Source organism: Petaurus breviceps, unplaced genomic scaffold, assembly GCF_028583685.1.
Source record: "Petaurus breviceps papuanus isolate PSGF00001 unplaced genomic scaffold, PetGlider_PUasm1.0 556, whole genome shotgun sequence".
Classification (NCBI taxonomy): domain Eukaryota; kingdom Metazoa; phylum Chordata; class Mammalia; order Diprotodontia; family Petauridae; genus Petaurus; species Petaurus breviceps.
In genome coordinates, this window is record NW_027186374.1 from 4,271,832 (window position 1) to 4,293,185 (window position 21,354).

Genomic DNA, 21,354 nt, shown 5'->3' on the forward strand with positions numbered 1-21,354 from the left:
TCAGGTGTTGCACATGAAGTGAAGATTAACCATTTGAGTGCCTAAACCAAGGAGGAGAGGAGGGCGGGAAGTCCCAACACCCAAGTGGGCTCTGTAATGAAAGCACAAGGCAGCTCCTCTAAAGCACACATGGACCAGGCATGGGGGCATCCACACTTCTACCTAAAGCCCCTCTAGTCCCCACGATTCTAGTCATGGTACATCCTCCAAGGCTATACCAGGTGAGCAGATGCTCAGAAAGGTCCTATCTAAGCTTTCCAGCTTGGAGTCTGGGCCATGATATAAGACCATATATGTCATTCGAGACTAGCCTAAATTAATGCAAAGAGACCACAAGATGGTCATAGTGGGGTAGATGAAGATTTTTGGCCATAACAATGTAGGAAAACTGTTTGCCAAAGCCTACAGGATGGACATCTGTGCCAACAGAAGGAGAGCATGCTGAAAACCCAACCAAACCAGGGTCAGGGGTGGAGTATGTGAGCAGAGCACCTCTGTACTTGGCCTGGGCATGAGACCATTTGAGAGCAGGACCTTGACCCCTCTTCTCAGGCCCTTCTCCAAAATACCCAAGCATTACACTTTGGAACCTAAAGCATAAGCAAAGTGGCAAGGGAACATCCATCTCATCCTCTCTTCTTTCTCATTTGGTGAGTTCCAACCCATCCTTCAATTCTCACTTCAAAGGTTACCTGTTCCAGGAAGTCACCTTGCCTGATCACCTGTGTTGCTAATAACTTTAGCTCCGAGATTCTGCTACAGCAAACTGAAGCACGTGCAAAAGGATCAAGCTCCAGGGCTTAGAGTCACAAAGACCTGGGTTTAAATCCAGCCTCAGACACTTCCTAGCTGTGTGACCCCTGGCAAGTCACATCTCTGCCTCAGTTTCCTTATCTGTAAAATGAGCTGGAGAAGGAAATGACCAACCACTTCAGTGGTTTTCTTTGATAAGAAAACCCCATATGGGACTCTGAAGAGTTAAAACATGCCTGAAAACAACTCAACAACAAACAGCAAACCACCTGATGGTGAGAAGCTAAAAAAAAAAAAAGACGGTTCAGTACTTTGAATGTATTAGATGACTATTCGGATGCAAGCCCTCATCATCTCTGTTTGTGCCTTATCCCCCAAGACTAGGAGTTCAGGGGAGGAAGACGATGTATGATCTGAATCCAGGGTCCATCAACTTATTTTCTTTTGAAAAAGAAACCTTGACAACTATATTTCCACCACTGTTTCCTTTGTAATTCTCTGGGGCCTTTTTGTTGTACTTAAACACATTCTTCAGAGAAGGCAAATAGAGGCTTCATCAGACTGCCCAAAGGCCTCCAATGCAGTAAGAACCTTTGCTGGATATTTAGATGATGTAGAATGGGCATGGTGGGTGAGGCCTGAATTTAGAGTCAGGAAGGCAAGGATTCAAATCTTGCCATAGTCAGTTACCAGCTGTGTCCTTGGGTAAGTGACTTCACTGCTTTGTGCCTCACTTTCTCTTTTTGTAAAATAAAGGCACTAGAATTGGTTGCCTCTGTGGACCCTTCCAAACCTAAGTCAATGATTCTGTGATCATATGATAGACTTTGCCCCTGCAAGCCCCTAGCACCTGTGCTTAATACTAGGAGGTGGTAGGACACTCCAGCAGTGTGGAAGCCCCTTCTCTGACTATGTCTCCATCCAGCTTAGCAGCTCTTCGGAAGCCAGGGAGATGAAGGGACTCGGCTATAGTTACCCAAGCCTGAAGCTTCAATGGTGGGAGCAGAAGGCAGGAGGTGCTGACTCCCAGCATGCGGCCTCAGGGATTGCACATGGGTAGCATGACATGAATATTTACTGGATTTCCCCTAGGTTATCAGAGAACCTCGCAGCTTAAAGTCAGCCAGTCAGTTAGCAGAAGTACAGGATCAAAGACCACCCATTGGCAAGCCTAGAGCCCATCATCCTGGACAAGGCTCTCCAGTACCCCTCCCCATCTTGGCTTGTCTCCAGCTGCTCTGTGTCCTTCCTAATATCTCATGCCCAGAAAGGAATCCAGTCATCCAGAGGTGGCCTGCCTAGGAGACCAAAGCTGACAGACTTCAGCCTTTTCCCTAAAATATGTGGTCAGACCTTAGACAAAGTTGCTAAGGAGAGCAAACACTAGTCCAAAGACTTGGCTTCCAAGCCTGGCTCTGATTGGATGACCTTGGGCAAGTCCCTTCCTCTCTTGGCCTCAGTTTCCTCTTATATAAAATGAGAAAATCTGAGGTTCCTTCCAGATGTAAATTCTAACAGGTATTTATTAAGCACCTATTATGTGCCAGGCAATGAGGATACAACTACAAAGAATGGACCAATCCCTACTGGCAGAGAGCTCACATGGATGTCCTCACATCACCTTCCATCTGCCAAGGCCAAAGCTGACCTCACATAAACTTGCCCTTAATGTGCTTCTTCCCTTCCCAGCCATCCCATTTCTCTCAGCAGCATCACCATTCCATTCCTCCAGTCTCCCTCCCTGGTAATCATAAACGTCCGTAACACTTCTCCCTCTGTTACTCAATCTCCAATCCTCATTGCCTCTTCCAAATGCCTTCACACTGAAAGACCCTCAAGCAAGAACACAAATCCCCCAAACGAAGACCAAACAAACTTTTGGGGGTTAGAACAAAAACTTGGGACTCTGCTCCCAGGAACCACCCTTGCCTCTTACAGGTGAACCTTCACACTTATTTTGTCTCACTTGCAGAAAATCAACTTGAAGCTGTGGAGCCACACATTCCACTTCAGGTATTGTTTCCCCCCCTTCTCACTTAAGGACAGGTACTGTCTTTGGCTTTGCTCATTTTTGAAGCCTCGATGCTTAGTTCCTGGTACAAGATAAGTGATTACTGAAAGTTCTATCACTCTTTCCACTCCCCTTATCCGTCCATCCACCAGCCTCTCTATCTGTCCATCCATCCATCTGCTTCTCCATCCATTCATCCATCCATCCATCTGTCCATCTATCATATCCTCTGACTAGACCCAAATTCTAATTCTGGCACTGCCCCTAATTGATGATTTGGACAAAGTCTCTTCCTGTCTCTGGGATGCAATCTTTCCCATGAAGGGGTTGAATGACTGGAGAATGGCAGACTGAAGCTTGGCATATGAATCTGCCCTCAGTTTCCCTTTTATCAGGGGAGAGAGCATGTGCATAAATAAGTATAAACAAAATAGGAGAAAATGGGTACTAAGTATATTATGGGGGGATTATCAGAGTATTATGGTATTGTAAGCAATAATAAAGAATTTGGAATTCAGAGAAATATGGGAAAATTTGCATGACAGATACAGAGTGAAGCAAAGACAAAGAAACAATGTAAATAGTGATAGCCAAAATGTAAATAAAAACTAAAAAATCAATAATGGTCCTGGAGAACAGATGAGAAGGGCATAAGTATTTATTAAGCACCTACTGTTTCCCAGTTATGCTAATATCACACAAATGTTACCTCATTTTAGCCTTATAACCCTGAAATGGGGCATGTTTCCCCTTCCAGTTGGTAAATAAGGTATATGGGGGGGGTGGGGCGGGATACTTGAGCAGAATGGTATATCACTTGTCAAATTCAGTTACTAACTACATTAAGTGGTTTTGATTAATGGCTTTGTTGTAGTTACAGTGCATGGCTTAATTCTTCCTGGGGGGTGGAGCTGGGGTGTCAGAAATGATTGGTGTTTTTTAAAAAAATTAATGAAATTAAAGTGGATTAAAAAAAATTTAAAATAAAAAAATAAACTGAAGGGGCTAGACTACATGTTCTTCTTGGTGCCCTCCCATTCAGCCGTTAGTTGACAGGAGGTATATGAAATGGCCTGGAAGGGCCTTAGCTTGACCCTCTAATATCATAGAGCAACCAGTATTCTGCTGGTGTCCCCTGTTCCAACCCCTTAGAGCTCAGCCACCTGCTAGATGCTGGGGCATGCAGAGACCCTCCCCTTTCAGTCTTGGGCAGAAGACCCTGTGGGCAGAACCACAGCCTTGCACCAACTGGGAATGGAACAGGGGGCAGGAGGAGACTGTGCCTTGTGGGAAGGAACCAAGAATCTTTCTCCAGCTGGATCTTGGTCAAGTCTCCACCTCCCGTTAAAAAAAAAAAAAAAAAAACAACTATTCAGGGAGAGAAGGGAGGGAGGGGCAAAGAAAGGGATGGCTGGAAATCAGAACACTCCATCTGTTTCAGAGTGAAGGAATCTCTCAAGACCCACCAACACCTTTCCAGGGCCTCCAAAAGGCCAAAGCCAAATCACAGGGTTGGAGGGCTGTGAAAGAAACAAGGTGAACATGTGCCAATCTATGGACAGTGGGTACAATGGCTCCAAGAGCCTCTTTAATTCAACACATTCAAATTGCCTGTTACATGCAGAACACTGTGATGGACACTGGCAATGGAAGGACAATTCTAAATATTTATAGCAGCTCTCTTTGTGATGGCAAAGAACTGGAAACTACAGAGATACCCATCAATTGGGGAAGGCTGGACAAGCTGTGGTATATGACTGTAATGGAATACTACTGTGCTATAAGAAATGAGGAGCTCAAGGAGCTTAGAAAAACATGGAAAGACTTGCAGGTAATAATGAAGAGTGAAGTAGGCAGAACCAAGGGAACAATGTGCACAATAACAGCAATATTGTTTTTAAGAATGACTTTTGAGCAAAGAAATTATTTTGTCTATTATAAATACCTAAATTTTGAAGAAAGACATTATCTGCATCCAGAGAAAGAATTGATAGATAAAAGTACATTTGGAATGATTTTACACACACACACACACACACACACACACACACACACACACACTCACCCCCCTATTTTTATCCAGTGGTAGCCATCTCTAGGGTGGGGGTGGGGCCAAGGGGGGAAGGGAAGAAAAAAAAATTACATGATAATTTTGTTGTATATTTGAAAGGAATAGCAAGCTATGCATAGTAGGTGGGCAGTTTCATGTGCAATAATCTTTTTTTTTTTACTCTGTTGTGGAAAAGCTTGCTTTATTCCATAAATTTAAAAACATTTTTAAAGTCTCTTCTACTAAAGGGGGGGGGGTCAGCAAGAAGAAATGCCATTTCCTATCTTAGCTTTTACTGCTGAAAAACTGTTTAAGGAGCCCCCAAGAACCTGACAGGCTGGAATGGAAGACTGAACTTTAGAAGATGAAGTGTGAGTGAGATATGTGGCAGGTGTTATCACTGAGTGGACAGGCCCCACTCTTCAAGTCCATGCTATGGAAAAGCTATGGCTAAGACACCCTCCTTATAATGATATGGGGGTGTCAATGGCTGCCAAGCTCAATGGATCAAGTGCCAGACATTGGTACCCAAATAGCCCATCTGATCTTAGTTTACTTTCAGGGAGACAGAGTACCTTCTCACTAACTCCCCCATCCTCAGTCTGCCCCAGGTCTAGGGGACTGTGCTCAGGTCTAGATTCAACACCTTTGTGAACAACAGTTATACACTGGCATGTAGCTAAGAGGGTTTCCAGAACGGAATGGCCTCCGAATCAGGTCACAAGTAGATTAACTAAAAGAACCTCGAATGCTTAGCCTGGAGCAGAGGTTGTTTGCGAGGCAGGGTTGGGAGGTGAGGACCTGAAAGCTGTCTTCAAGTACCAGGAAGAAGACCTCAGACCTAGGAGGAGTTTCAGCTTAAAACAAGACAACAATCAGAGATATCTCCAAGGGGAAGAGATGGCCTTAGTCAGGCAAGAGTGAGTTCCCTTTCACTGGAGGCCTTCAAAGGCTGCATGTTGATTTCTGGGTAGTATTCTCTTGGGGATTCTTGGCCAGGTGTACGTCCCTCCAATCTGAAGAGTCTGGGAAATTGGGCAATCCCAGCTGGCCAACAGCAGCTTACTGCTTCTGCCTGTATTTGAGTCTGGGAAGATGCCAGGGAAGGAGCTCTCATTTCCCTCCCCACTGGAAGAGTTGACTCTCTATTGTTCAGCAATGGTTCTCCTCTTTCCCCCTTCCCCCAGCCAGCCACCCACACACTAGCTAGAGATTTCATCACCTCCCCCAGAGGCAGGGCCCAGAGAAATCCAAGGAGGTGAAGCTCACACCAGTCTACTTGGCATGCTGATAGGAGTATACTAACCATTGGGTCCAATAAGTGATCCAGTGGCTTTAATTACCCAGGTTATCCCTGACCCCAAGCTCAGAAAGCCACTCCACACTCCACTGACTACACAATGCAGCCTCTCACTCTCACACGAATTCGTGTGAATGGAACGACACTCATTTCCTTCTCCCACGATAACTAGCATTTATGTAGTGACTTAAGGTTTGCCAAGTACTTTATACAGAACCTTGTTTGATCTTCCTAACAACCTGGGAGGTATTCTTCTCCTCCCTTTTTTACCGATGAGGACAGTAAGGCTGAGAGTGACTGTCACACTAGCTATCAAAGGTCTAAAGAAGGGTCCGAAGCTTGGGACTCCTGACTCCAAATCCACATTACTCCTGAGAGTGGGCCAAACATACTGAAAGGCAAGTGGGGAATGTTTAACAAAACAAAACACAATAAAATATAGATAGCAGATCATCTTATGGGGGGGGGGGGTTAAGTCAATGTGCAGCCCACAGGATGTTTCCATTTGAGTTTGAAACCACTGCATAACCCACATTGTAGATAAGGAAACAGGCTCAAAAAAGTCTAGCATAGGAGAGACCTCCACTCCTGAGGTGACATGTGGCCTTCTAGGTCCTTGGGTATGGCCTTTCATTAAGCGGATTCGTTCTGTGAAGTTTGTATTCAGCCAAAGGACTTCACGTGAGGGCTCCCCACCCCTCCTCTAGTAATTTGCCCCAGGTCACATAGGTAGGAAGTAATAGCTAAAATTTGAACCTATCCTGCTGGCTTTTCTTCTCTTTATGTGTGTTTGGGTGTGCACAAGCATTTCCCTTCCTGGGAAGTTGGAAGGGAAATCAGTTTCCAATCCTCTTATTCATAGAAGAGGAAATAGAACTGCTACAAAGAAGTAACTTGTCCAAGGTGTCTTGCTCAGGGATGGCCAACTGCTTCTGTCTCCCATGACTCTCGAGCTTCTCTTTCACGACCTGGTCATTCTCTCTGTCTCTCTCTCTCTCTGGAGAAGGGGAGGAGGAGGAAGAGAGAGATGACTCACTCCCCCTACTGCTAGCAGCCTCAGCAGTGTTTGTAAACCTCCCCGCCACGTGCAGCCTGGTCGAACTTGAATCACACAGACATGGATGCCGGCTGCCAAGTCAAGAGAGGGAAGGAGGGAGGCAGGCAGGCAAGAAGACACTGGTGGGGGTGGGTGGAAAGCAAAGATCAGCAGTAGGAGGGCATTTTTTTTTCCAATGTGGGGAGGGGAGAGTTGGCCAGGGCAGGAATCCTGGGCAAAGTCCCAAAATTGCCTCAGGCGGCTCTCAGCCAATCTAGGGTCAGTGTGGAGGAGGAGGAAGGAGACAACAGACATGGGAAGCACCATGTAGCTGCTTGAGGCTCTTCCACTGGGGTGGTGCCCTACCCCTACTCCCAATAAGTGCCAAGAGGACCAAGACATCCACCTCCCAGGAAGGGGATTTCCCTGAACACTGGCATATTCCCAGCAGGCATCAGAGATGGCCACAGCCCACCTAGCGGAGGCTCTCATATCCTTCCCAGGACTGGGCATACTGGGAGCCAGGAATCCCTACAGAGCCTCTCCCACCCAATCTGCCCCAAGCAAAGGGCAGCCCCAACCCCATCACGGATCGACAGTGTGCAGTTTTGCCCAATGGTTATGATTCAGGGATTAACTACTTGACTGAGGATCTAGTAAGCATCTACCATGTGCCAGGTGCCAGGACCCAAGTACAAAGAGTGGCATGATCTCTACTTGAAATGTGTTTACAGAGATGGCCAGTGAGTCGGCCAGAGTGCCTTCAAACTGTCAGCCCAGTCCAGCATGGATGGGGCCCATGATCATAAGCCACAGAACATGGACACTTTCCCCAACAGGCATCTTAGGACTTGATGGAGAGCCCAGCTCAGTGGGGGAAGCTGCACCAGGGAATGGGGCCAACCTGAGCTGAGCACATGGCTGCTATGCCAAGAGCTTCCCCTCCCCCTCTGCTGCAAGAGAGCTGAGCAGAGGGAAGGCCATGGCTGGCAGGTGCCCTCCCCCAAGGGAGGCCAAGCCAACATGCCATCACGGCGGCCACCACCACCAACAGATCTGGATCTCTGTCCCATGTTCCTTCCTGTCCCAGGCAACTGGGAGAGGAAGCTCTACTCCCTCTCTCACACACACACACACACACACAGACACGTGCACATGTGTGTGTGTGCACACCCACAGACAGACACACACACACATACAAATACACTCTTTTCCATTGTGTCCCAAGCTGGGAGACTGTGTCATCTACCCCCTCAATTCCCAGAGAAGGTAACATAAGCCCAGGAAAGGGAAATGATTTACTCAAGGTCACACAGTAAGTAGGGTAGCAGCCATGGGACTGGATGCCAAGACTCTGAGTCCACGGCTCTTTGCACACTGCTCTGCTCCCTCGGGAAAGGCGGCGCATGTCCTGAAAAGGCATCTGTCAGTGACTAGTAGTGAGCTCCAGAGGCCTACTGAGGAAGGATTCCCACTGTGCCAAGGGCATTCTTGGGAGGAAGTTTCCACCCCAAACTGCTTTCCTTCCCCTTTCCCTGTGGTCTGGAGTATGGAAAGAGGAAGGGTAAAATCACTAGGTAGAAAGGGGTTAGTATTTCTGGCTTTGGTTCTATCAGGGCTGGGTGTTAGGGGGACAATACGCAACTGCTGTGGGAGCTCTGAGTGTTAAGGAAGCCTAGCTGATCCAACCTGGACCTCCTATCACAACACCTTAAACAAGTAAGTACAAAGCTCTCATTGGACGTGCCCAGCAGCTTCCCAGGTAGCCGTCTCACTTTGGGACAGGTGGCCTGGCTTCCATCAAACTCAAGCAGCCTGTCTCCTCCCTGCCCTGCCCCCCTCCTCGTCCAAACCCCTCCCCCACAAGACAGCTCTTCAACTATCTCAACCCAGTAGTCACCTCTGTCTCGGTCCTGAGTCTTCCTGCTTCAGCCTAAGTTACATCCATTTTCCACCCCTTCCCCCTCCCAAACTTGCCTCAACACACTCATGTCCCCTTCTGGTTAGACTGATCTTGGGTCACTCCAGGGTGTCAATGCCCTTCTTCAAGGTGTTTATGGGGGAATTTGCTTCTGGAAAAGGTAAAACACATGTGGCCCCAACACATAAACAGGGCCAGCTGTGACCCACAACCTGCCCTCCTTCTCACCAAGCAACTTTCCCAGAATTACAAACATTCCTCTGCCTGCCTCCTCACTCCTGGCCTTCCCCTTGCCCCACTGTCAACATGAGCCACATCCTCTCCCCTCAACCCTATTGGAGGCTTCCTCAGCTAAGGGACCTCAGTGGCTGTTGCCTGGTCCTTTGGCTGGGAGCCACTCTGGAGACAGAGAGCATCCCTGGGTGCTGGCATTGAGGGTAAAAAAGGGAGTCTGCAGAACTCCACTCCCCAAGGATGAAATCCAGGGAACACATCTCTCCTTGACAGTCCCGTCACTGCCTCCTCAATGCACACCCTCATATGTGTAGGTACCCACTGGCAACATGCCCTCAGTAAGCTGGGCCAAGGCAGGACAAGGCAGAGCAGCTCACCCAATCAGGGCCAAGCCTGCCCATGAGTACAGATGAGCAGAAAACATCATGGCCTGATGGGGATGGAGCCTGGGGTGCCCAAAGCAGAGGTCCTATGTTTTAGGTCAGAGAATGAATGAATGAATGAATGAATGAATGAATGAATGAATGAATGAATGAATGGATTTTTTTTAAAAAATCTATTAAGTGCTTACTATGTGCAAAACACTGTCTTCAACTCTAGAAAGACAACTATACAGAGTAATACAAGTAAGACAGTCCCTACTCTCAAGGACAAGCAATGGGGAACTTGGCCCAGTTCTTCCAAAACCAACAGCCACTCCTGACTCCCACCCCACTAGTCTCTAGCTTTGGCACCTCAAAGAGTCCAGCCTCCAGGGAGGGGCCATGGTGGGAGGAATTGGGATGGGCGTGCTGAAGAGCATCTGAGCTCCACAGAAGGGTTTACAATCACTTCCGTCCCCTTCAAAACATGGAACACTGGGCTTAGAGCCACAAGACTGGGGTGTGTGTGTCAACTCTCACTTACTTAGTGACCTAGGACTAGCCCTTTGCCTTCTCTGGGCATTAAGTTTCCTCATGTACAAAAGAAGGAGGGGGATAGGCCAGTTAGAGTATCTTCTCTAGGTCCAACATGAGGACCCTGGGCTCGAGAGGGGTGGGGAGAGATCCCACATATTACATCACTTCAAAGAAAATATACAATCCCAATTTTACAGATTATGAAACACAGAAGGGAGAGGTTCCATACATTGGTAGTGAAGGAGGGACTCTACCACTGGGGCTACTTTATGGGCTACAGCTCTGCCTCCCTCCCTCCCCCCACATCTGTTAGCCCAGGCCTTCAGCCGGGCCACTCAAGCCACCGAGGCCACTCTTGGGAGTTTGGAAAGAAATGGCCCATTTGAAAGTTGTAGTAGGAGCCTGAAGACTGGGGGCAGGGGAGTATGGGGGAGCAGGAGCAGCACCTAGCAAGGAGCCTCCAGCCAGCTCATCCCCACCCACACCACCCTTTGCTTTTGAACTCCCCTCCAGATCACTCTGCCTTCTCACCTGCACTAAAGTCAGCCTGGCCAGGAAAGTCCCTCTCTTCCCCCACCTCCATATCCGGCAAGTTCCACATGGTGCCCACGGGTCCCAAAGCCCAAAGGTGGCAGTGGCAGTACCACGCACGCCCTGGCATGATGTCACTGCTCCACCCAAAGCCCGTCATCCCTCCCACTGCCCCAGCATGACAGCCATCACCATGGCGACCGCAGCATGAGCAATGATATCATGCCTCCTTCTTCAGGCTCTCCTCCTCTCCACCTCACTTTCCACCCCCTCCCCGCTCTGGGGATTTCTGCTGATTGGGTGAAAACCCACAGCAGCAAGGGGTGGAGGGAGAAGGGGGAGGGGTGTCATTCTGAAAACATTACAACAAATCAAACCACAACTCCCACCTGAAACACCCTCATCTCGGAGAACCATGAAACGAAAGCCCGCCCAGGCAGAGCGTGCGTGCGCGCATGCAGCTCCGGGGCTTGGAGGTCCTTGGTAACACAAACACAGAGCTGGGGAGGGCCAGGGATGCCAGGCTACCTCTCCGGGCCACAGGCTGGCTTCCTTCTTGGCAGCCAGGCCAGTCCCCCATCCCAAGGTCCCCCCCCCCCCATGCCCCAGTCCCCATTCCTCTGTGACCTCCGGCGCCAAAGTACCTTGACTGCCACGGCTGTGGCTTGGCCCCAAGGCTCGGCAGCGGCCCCGTCACCCGGCTTTATCTCCACCTGCAGGAGAGTCCAGGAGAACAGAGGAATGAGCCGAGTAGACATCTCCCCCCCAGAAGAAGAGCTGGGGAAAGGGAAGCAGCAGGGGGGCCCAAAGGCTCTGTGGAGGCGGAGTCTGAAGCAGGGAAGGGAAAGGGGGCCAGCTTTCCGCAGCAGCCCACCCCTCCCTCCTACCACTCTCCTGCCTCCATGGCCATTGTTGAAGGCGCTTGTTTTTCTTCCTCTTTTTTCCTTCTTCTTTAATTCCCAGGCCCCTGGGGGCTTCAGAAAGGAAGGTCCCTCCAGCTGTCCCCCAAATCCCTTTGCCCTTCCAGCTGCCTACCTTTGCCGCCCTCCCCACCGCCACTGCCGCCGCCGCCGCAGACACGCTGGTGCATTCGCTGGAGCCCTCTGCCAGACTCTCCAGTTATTATAAGGGCATCAGGAACTCCCTGCCCCTCCCCCCCAAGAGGCACTGCAGATGTGAATGCCAGGCCCAGCTAAGCTCTGCTCCACTCCACTCGCTTCCCCTCCCCAACAGTGGGGGTGTGGGGAAGGGGGGCCCTGGGGGAAGGCGCCAGAGCCAATCCCAGGCAGGCTCTGCCAAGCGGGGGCAGGGCACCTTCAAGCCAGGCTTTCAGCGGCTTAGAATTGGACTTGCCAGGCCACATGTCATAAGAAGGATGCGTGGTAGGACCCAGGAGCGAGCTGCCTGCTCAGCCATGTCCTGCCTCCTCGTTCCCCTGAAGCTAGGGGTCCCAGATGCCCCAACCAAAAGCAGCCCTCCAGGTCTACAGCCTCCCTAATGGAGGACACTTTGTGACAGCCAGCCACTTCTGGAGAAGGGGAGGTGACTGGTGTCCAGAGCGTCAGTTCTGCTGACTCCAGGGCTCTGGAACCTTCAGTTCATCAGGATACCCCCTCAGACCGTCCAAACAAAAACAGCAGGACTGAGACCAGACCCCAAAGCCTGGCCCAGGCCCAGAGCACCTCCATTCCCTCAGCCTGAGAAAGCAGGCAGTTAGGTGGAAACACTGCTCTGGTGACCTAAAGCATGTGAAGGTGCAGCGGCAGCATGCCTGGAACCAGAGGCAGAGTCCCGGATTCCAGCTTGGCCAGATCCCGGGATGTGCCAACATAGACCCATCCCTTCAATTCGTTGCTGAGTCTGTCTCCTCAGCTGTCACTTTGGGTGGATAAACTTTCTAACTCAAGGGCTTTCTAAACTTCAGAGTATCACCTACAGGAGATGGGTGGTTATTACAGGTTAATGTTTGCCAAGAAGGGGTGAGGGGAGTGTTCTCTGTGACTGATCTCATTCCCAAAGCCACCCCAGGACAGCAGTGACTGAGCTCAGCTTGGCTGAGCTGGCCCTCTGCGTCGTCATTTCTCAGCCAAAGCAGGCATTTCCCAACCTGGAGGGGACCCAGCAAACTGACCTCTCTGCACACGCGTTCCAAGCTGTGCCAACAGCCCCTTCCCTTGAGGGCTTCCCAGTGGACCCCGATCCTTCTCCACCTCCAGGAGCCTCGGGGTCCTGCTGGGCTGATGAGGCCAAGATGCTGCCAGAGGGGTCCAGCACCCCTTCTACTACTCCTTAGTGCTAGTGGAAATGAGCAGAACTGCTGGGGGGGGAAGGGGAACAGGCTACCACAATATCAATCTTTTTGGTGAATTCATCCCTTATTTCCAACAAGATCTCAAACCTCCCGAAAGCAAGGTCGGTGACTCAGATTTCTGAGCATCTCAGATTGGAGCACAGTGAGTTCATCCCACATCCCTCAGGTGACTGACCAAACTACTTCAGTCCTTCTGATCTCAAAAAGAAAGCATGCCCTAGGCCTGAAGTTCAAAGTCCTGGGTTCAAACCCTCTCTTCATGCCTTACTGCTTGTGGGATCCTGGGTGCAAAATCACCCTACCAGGTGGGAGGAATAGTGAGGGCCAGGATTCCTATCATTATCCTATCGTCAGTTTCCTCTCCCAGAAGATGATGCCCAAGGCTCTTGCCAATTCTGAGATCCTAGGATCAGCCTCAATTCTCCCCCTTCCAGTCTTCCTAGGCCATCATTATCTGGTTTCAGGAGCTTCTCTTCCCAGCCCTTCCCTATAAATGGGTGAATGAAAAAGCAGAAACCGAGCAGCCACTCCTGACAGGGCGTCCCCTCCTGACATGGTCCACTCCTGATGGGGTGCCTGTTCCTGATGGAATGGAGGGATTCCATGACAAAGGTGGGAAGCTGGAGGTGGGGAAGGGAAGGAGAGTGGGAATGTGCTCTGGCCAAGGGCAGTGTCCAGGCTGGATGGGACAGGGACATCTGGAGTCAGTCACATAGAGTAGGTTAAGATGAGTTCATTTCAATATTGATCCAGGAAATATCTTAGGATCATTCAGCTCCCAACCTTCTCCTACACTCTCTGCCTTGATAAGGGTCAACTCTGGGTCACCTCCATCTATTTTCTCTGTGCCACTACCAAACTACTGGGTATTCCTAGAAGAAAAGGGCCCCATCTCCTCAATTCCCATGATTTCCACTGTGACATAGATGAGTGTCCCAAATATTGCTGGTAGGCTTCTGGCCCTGATGTTCAAATACTACAGGATGTTGTGACCTGCTTCTCTCCCAAATGGACCTCATCATTTTCCTCCACCACAAATCAGGGCCACCTCCTCCTGTTCTGCACTGTGCCTAACAGTCCTGGGTCACCAGAGCTCAAACCCGAAGCAATCCTTGGGTCCTCCTCTTCCCTCGATCCTCACATCTCCTCATACCTCCATATTCTTGCTGGAATTCATCCTTTCCTTTCCCTGTCACCTCCTTCATTCAGGCATTCATCATCTCTTATCTGAAATGCTGTAATAAACTCCTAGCCCTAGCCCCTGCTAAGCTATCAAATACAATAGGACTATGTTCCACCCCCCCCCCAAGTTCTCAAGGGCTCCCAACTTCCCATCATTCAAGGGTATCTGAAATCCAACCTTAGGGAATCAGATTACTGTAGTACAATGGTGAGCACTGGTCTGGGTGTCAGAGGGCCTGCCCGTGTGACTTTGGACAAGCTGCTGTGAAGCAAGAACCTCAGACTAGCTCTGGCTCTGAAGTCCCAGGTGAATCCCCAGCTCTGATCTTCTTTCACATACACACCCAAACATAACCAACCCTTCTCCTAGAGTCCTTCCCTCAATCACCCCCAGAAAAATGGACCTGGAAAATCCCTGCCCTCATGAAGACCAGTTTGAATACCTTTTCCTTCCTGTACCAACTCCCACAAGAGGAGGGGAAAAGTTTGTTTTCTCTCATAACAAGTAGCATTTATGGAATCTCGCTTTAGAGTTTGCAAAGTTTTTTCTGGCCATTATCACATTTATGCCTTACAACAGGCTTGCAAGCGGAACAGCAAGTATCCTTTCCTTTCTGTAGGGAAGGAAACCTGAGGCTTAAACACTTAACCTGAGACTCAGGTTAAATGACTTGCCCAGGTTAAAAAGAGTAAATGTCAAGAGATTTTAAAGGCATATCTTCCTGACTCCAAGACAAAACTCCAACTATCGCACCTCTGCCCCTGGGAAGTGACGGCTCCTCTCAGTCCTGGAAACAATGAGAAACCTTTGTATCTCTTCTGTCTGTGCTTCCTGGAGAGGACTATCTGCACTTGTTCAAGTCGATGCACTTGGGACATGCCTCTAGTCTCCCAGCTGGAAAGACCCTCAGAAGCTACCTCATCGCACTCATCCCTGATGAGAATGCAGTCCTTTTTGGAAGACCTCTCCAGAGAAGGAGTTCCAGAAGCAGCCCAGGCAGCTGCCCCAGGCTTTGGAATAGCAGAATTCTCCTTGTCCACAGCTGGGATCTGATTCACTGCTTCTTGCCCCACTGAGTCAGGGTCAGCCCTCAGGAGCCAAGCACACACAAGGCTAATCTCTCATCTAGAGCAGCCATTCCAGTCACTGCTGATAGACAGCCGTCACGGCCCCACTAAATAGCCTTTTCTCCAGCTCAAAGTGGCCAGGTCCTTCCCTTCATAAGGGCAGCCTTTTCCTGACCCTCATCACCTCACTCAACTGGGTCTCCCCTCTAAAAAAAATCTACCTGCACATGTATGTTGCCTTCTCCATTAGAATGTAAGCTTCTTGAAGGAAGGGGTACCTAGCTTGGTGTCTGGCACATGGGGTGGGTGCTTAATCAATGATTAATAGATGGTCTGAATGGGGTCTGAACAGGGCAGAGTCTGGCCAGATGGTCACATCTCTCCCTCTGGACATGGGAGTTGTCTTAATGGAGTCCCAATAGCACCTGCCCAAGGGCAGGAAGCTTCATTTTCTCCCCTCTGTATCCTTAGTTCCTAACAGTGTTTAGCACATGGTAAGCACCTAAAAATGCTTCTTCAACCAAATAGCCTTGAAGTCCACTAAGAACCCCAGGTCTTCTTCAGCTGAACTGTTGTCTAATCAGACCTCAGTTATTTCATACTTGGAAGGATCCAAGTTTGAACACTGACATTTGCCCTTATTGAAAACCATCTCTCTTGTCTTTCAAGGCCAGCGAGATCTCTTGCACTCTGCCCCATACTCAGTGTTAGCAGCCCTCCCAGCTCTATGTCATTTGCAAAGGCAAGAAGTTACCCATTAATCCCTTTATCCAAGTCATTGATAAAAAAAAACCTCCTACCCTCCAACACAGAGCAGTGTATTCTGCATTAAACAAGTTTGCTGACTGAATGACTTGAGTGGTGGCAGGGCCGCTAAGGCCCCAAGGCAGCCCCAATCTTCCAGCCCACCTGGGGGGACATGGGCTGGGGGACTCTTCTTCCTCTCTCTCCCCTTTACTCCAAATCTCCTGAGTTCACACATCAATCTGGGCATAAGTAATTACAGCCTATCACATCTTCCTTTATATTTGAAACCTCTTTGTCGTCGCCATGGGAACTGCCTTCGCCTTCACTCACAGATCAGGGCTTGCAATTAGCCCCTGCAATGATGGGGTGCTGTCAGTGACAACCAGGGTGAGGGGTAGGGTGGGGGTGGGGGAGGTGGCAGGCAGGGCAAAGGGAGGACCCAGAGCAAGGGGGGGTTTCAAAGGACACAGGGTGGCAGGGTGGAGGCAGTAAGTGTCCCAGAGGGGCCAGTTTGGAAATGAGAAGGGGAAGAGTAGGCCAGCTGCTTCGAATGTCCAGATTTGGACAAGCCCAGCTCCTTCCTCTCCAGCACAGGCTAGGCCAGCCTCCTCCTCTGCAGGGAGGCCGGTCAGGGGAAGAGGAGGAATGTCTGCTTTGGAATCAGAGATCTGGGTTCAAGGACTTACTAGCTGGGTACCCAGTATCAAGCCATCTCCCCCCCCCAACCCCCCATGCCTGAAGGAGTCTTCATAGGTCACAAAGGAAGTGGACTAGATCTTGGCATTGTGGAATTTAGGGCCACAAGGGAGCCTCCCTAAGTTATGAGGCCAAACCCCTCATTTTACAGATGGGGAAACTGAGGGCCAGAGAAGGCAAAATGGACAATTGTATTTAGAGAGTGCAGAGATCACCCAAACTCCCTCATTTCACAGATCTGAAAAAGGAAGTCAAGACAGAGGGAGTGATGTGCCCAGGGTCACACAGGTGCTGAGCTAGGATTTATGCCTAATTCCAAATCCAGCATCCCTTCTCATATACCCTACTGCCATTGCTAAGGCCCCCTCCCTCCCTAGCCCAAGATCTATGAGCCCACACTCCACAGGCATCTAACCATCTATGAGGTATCACTCACTGGAGAGAAAACCAAAGTCCAATTTTGCCCTCAAGGTCCTTCCAATCTAGCTGGAGAGACCTGTGGCCTTTTGATAGCTACACACCAAATAGATTCTGGGTAATTTTGGGGGGGAGGCACTAGCAGCACAAGGGGAAGCGAGTAGAACAAAGGATTGCCAGTGAGGGAAACATGTCCCTTTCCATTAGTCAACAAGCAGTCAACCCACCCATCCCACCTTCAGGACTCAAGGCATCTCAGATTCCATAGGAGCACGGGGTTCGCAAGCCTCCCTCTCCTGGCTGCCTGGAGGAGACTGACCTTAGCTGGACTAGTACTACTCAGCAGGCCTCCAGGGGCAGAGCTCATGACCCCTCTCTCTTGACATCAGGCCCACTGACCCGGGACTCTGTGCTTAGTCCACACTGGCCATGGTTGTGAAGCTGAGAATCATAGAACCACACAGTCCCAGACTTGGAAGGGACCCCAGCAGTCATTCAGTGCAACCCCCATCACAAGCTCTCTCAGTCTGTTTCATTACCTGGAAAATGAGGATAATAACAGGCAGAGGCAGTAGGGATAAAGCACCAGGCTTGGAGTCAGGAAGACCTGAATTTAAATCTGGCCGCAGACACTTACCAGCCATGTGACCCTAGACAAGTCACTTAACCCTGCTTGCTTCAGGTTGTTCTCAACTGAAAAATGAACTAGAGAAGGGAATGGCAAACCAGCCCTTATCTCTGCCAAGAAAACCCCCGACGGGATCATGAAGAGTCAGACGTGACTGAACAGCAACACTGACACTACTACTGCCATTCACCACCAGCATGTACTCCACACGGCTCTTGCTAGGATCCAAAGTGAGAACCTAGGCAGGGCACTATGCAAACCTTAGAGTGCCAAGTGAAGGATGGCTCCTTCTACGATTATCCAATAGAAATCCCCTTGACAAGAACCATGGAGAGTGGTCATACAGTCTGTGCCAGAAGACCTCGAGCACAGAGCCCAGTCCTCTTTGGGCCAGTCTCAAGTGTTGGGAAGTCAGATCTGCCTCTCTAATTCCCCACCCCCACCTGCGCCCCTGGCTCTGCCCCCTGGGGCCAAGCAAAACAAGTGTCATCTCTTTTCCACCAGACAGTCTTTCAAACGCACAAAGAAGCTGCACGGGAAGCCCCCAAACTCTTCTCTCAGCCAGCTCCTTCAGCTGCTATTGTTGGCTTGGACTGGGAGCTTCCCCAGGCTGGTTCCCTCCTCCAGCACCCTCCAGCTTATCAATGGCCTTCTTGAATATCACTTCTCTCTTACAGAGGGAGAAGCTTAACAAAGGTTAAGCAACCTGCCCGGGGGCCCTAGCTAATATCCTGGAAAGGACGTGAGCTCCGGTTCCTTGTCCCTATCCAGCATGCTATCCACTGAGGCACTGAGTTGGTCTGAGTATGTTACTCCAGGCATGGCCCCACCAGGACAGAAGATGGGAGCTATCCACCCCCTCTAAGTGGATACTCTGCCTCTGCAAAAGTCCTGGGGCCCTGGGGCAGGCAAGGAGAGACCCACAGACCACCCCAACAAGGGATTAGACCATATCTGTGAGATCCATCTGCCTCAGCAATCAACAAGATTGTTTTATTTCAAGCTCAAGATATCCTAAAATATTTCAGCACAGATCTCACCCAGCTGTCTGTGTTTGCCAGCACATCCTATACCCCCCCCCCCCCCCCTCCCCCCAGCATGTAATGGTAACCTATGGGTCAATGTGTTAAAACACATTATACCCCACTTAGGCTGTCTGGCCTGACTTCAGAGGTGGGAGCTCCTCTGGCTCACCTCAGCCATCATGGGAAGGAGCCCAGAATGAGGGGCTCCACCAGCTGAGGCCTCCTTCTTTTCCCTCCACAAACTAACACCTGAATAGGCAAGGTGGCCATCACCTGTGTCTATCACAGAGATCACAGGCTCCATCAGAAGAGCCTGCACTCCCAGTTTGCCTCCAATATCATTTAGGACAGGAGCCCAGAATACATCTGACCAGAGAAGAACATGAAGTTTCAGTGAGCACACACTGTAGAAAACCTAAGGACCATCACAGGACCATAACCACAAAGCTGGGGGAACACTGGAGGTCAGTTAGCTCCATTCCCTCATTTCACAAATGAGATAATGCTCTGATACACAAAAATAAAGTGACTTGCCCAAGGTCACCTAGTTAGTGGCAGGGCCAGGATTCAAATCCAGAGTCACAGAGCCTGAGTTCAAATTCCATTAGCAACCTTTCTGCCTCATTCTTTGCATTTGAATCAAACACCTGAATCAAAGCCAGACTCATAATGAAAAACAAGGGATTTCATTTAGTAAGTGCCTAAAACAGCAGAGGACACCTCAAATTTAGAATTTCATAAAAGACAAATTATGAATATTCCTGTTCTCGAACATCATTCTTCATATCCTTTCGGTCACCTTTCAAAGCCTTGTCCTTTCACTTAGGCCACCGCAGATGAACGAGTTTGGAAGACCCTTAAAGTGGAGAATGTCAGAGCTAGGAAGGCCCTTTGGTTGTTTCTGTGTGGGGACAGACCTTAAAATATTGAACATTCGGACAGCTGAGAGGAGGTGGAGAACAAGGAATCCTGGGCTGTGAATTAGGGCAGTGAGTGGCTAGGACGCAGGGGTGTGCTGATACAGTAAGTCAGCTAACACCAGAGCCCATATACCTCAGAAATTGGCAAATGCTACAAATCAGGGCTTGATTGACTATTTTGTTGGTTTCTATGCTTAAGAAAGTGATGGAGAAAATGTCAATAATTCAGATTAAACTTAAAAGTATGTCATACTTTTTTTTTGAGAGCTAGTTGTTAAACATTTACCAGTGCATTGTCTGGGAGAGACCTCAGAACATAAAATATGAGAAGGGCTCTTAGGACACAGAACATGTAAAGTCAGAGTGGAAAGATATCTATCTTAGAATAGAAAATGTAAGAGCAAGGAGAGACCTTAGAATAGAGACTGTTGGAGCAGAGCCTTAATAATCATCGGTCCGCCTCTCCCCACCCTAAAAACAAGCAAACAGAGGCCCTGAGGACTGTTTTGTCTAAGGTCATGCCACAATGTCAAAGGTGCAATCAGGACTCAGCCCTGTGCTCTCTATACAAAAAAAAACCCACATTGCCACCCAAGGAGGACCTAAAGCATAATGAGTCCAGGGGGAAAAAAGTGACCGTCTGATTAAAAAAGCCATTGGAATGAACAGCAGCAAACAGGGGCACTCTGGACCTTCCTTCCATCCCCTCTCCCTCCCCCTCCATTTCTAGCTACCTGTATGTGGTGGGTTAGCTCATTAGACTAGAGGCTCTTTGAGGCTAAAGACCATCTTGCTTCCTTGTGTTTGTATTCACAGCCCAGTCTGAAGCCTAGACCAAAGAAGAAGCTGCAGAGCTGCCATGTTGGGTGAAGGTGGCTAAGTTTGGTGGCGCTCCCCAGGAGATCTAACCAAGAGTCAACCCACAGCTGTGATGCTCAGACCCCAATCCAAGGCAAGAGCTTGGAGAGCTCAGAGCAGGAGGATAGTAAACAATTAACGCCAGCTAAGGATGCTTTGTGAAAACTTGCAGGTCCCTGAGCCAGCTGGTGGCACAGTGGATACAGAATATTGGGTCCAGAGCAGGAGACCAGAGTTCAATTTCGCCTCAGACACTCCCTTGTTATATGACCCTGGGCAAGTCACTTAACCTCAACTGTAAGATGAAGTTAATAGTAGCACCTACCTTATAGGGTTCTTATAAGAATCAAAGGAGATGGGGCGGCCAGGTAGCACAGCGAGTAAGAGCACCGGCTCCAGTGTTGAGAAGACCTGGAGATCGAATCCCGGGCTCAGACACTTAGCACCCACCCAGAAACACCTGGCCATGTAACCTTGAGCAAGTTACTTAACCCCAATTGCTTAGGGGTGGCCAGGTGGCTCAGCGAGTAAGAGTAAGAGCATCGGCTCCAGTGTCGGGATGACCTGGATCAAATCCGGGCTCAGATACTCAGCACCACACCCAGAAATAACTGGCTGTGTAACCTTGAGCAAGTTACTTAACCCCTATTGCTTTAGAAAAAAAGAATCAAAGGAGACAATATTTGTAAAAGGACCTTAGCACAGTACCTGGTGCATAGTAGGTACTCTATAAATGCTTCCTTCCTTCCCCTCTCCCCTACCCCCAA

General features: G+C 49.5%; 1 protein-coding gene across 3 annotated transcripts in view; it reads right to left on the reverse strand.

Annotated features, from left to right (window-relative positions):
- The window catches only part of TET3 (tet methylcytosine dioxygenase 3), a 136,176-nt gene that overhangs the window by 95,915 nt on the left and 18,907 nt on the right, over positions 1-21,354 (reverse strand). The window contains exons 1-2 of one of the 3 annotated variants that reach the window (XM_069102803.1): positions 11,771-11,940; positions 11,380-11,448 (exon numbers count right to left, since the gene is read on the reverse strand). The exons of 1 other annotated variant lie outside the window; for it this stretch is intronic. Coding sequence is in view for 1 of the 2 variants with exons in the window: in XM_069102798.1 (XP_068958899.1) it covers positions 11,380-11,448 (69 nt within the window). In the remaining variant the exon portion in view is untranslated. Of the gene's footprint in view, positions 1-11,379; positions 11,449-11,770; positions 11,941-21,354 lie in introns of those variants that run through there. One more of the 3 variants, XM_069102798.1, reaches the window with a different exon arrangement.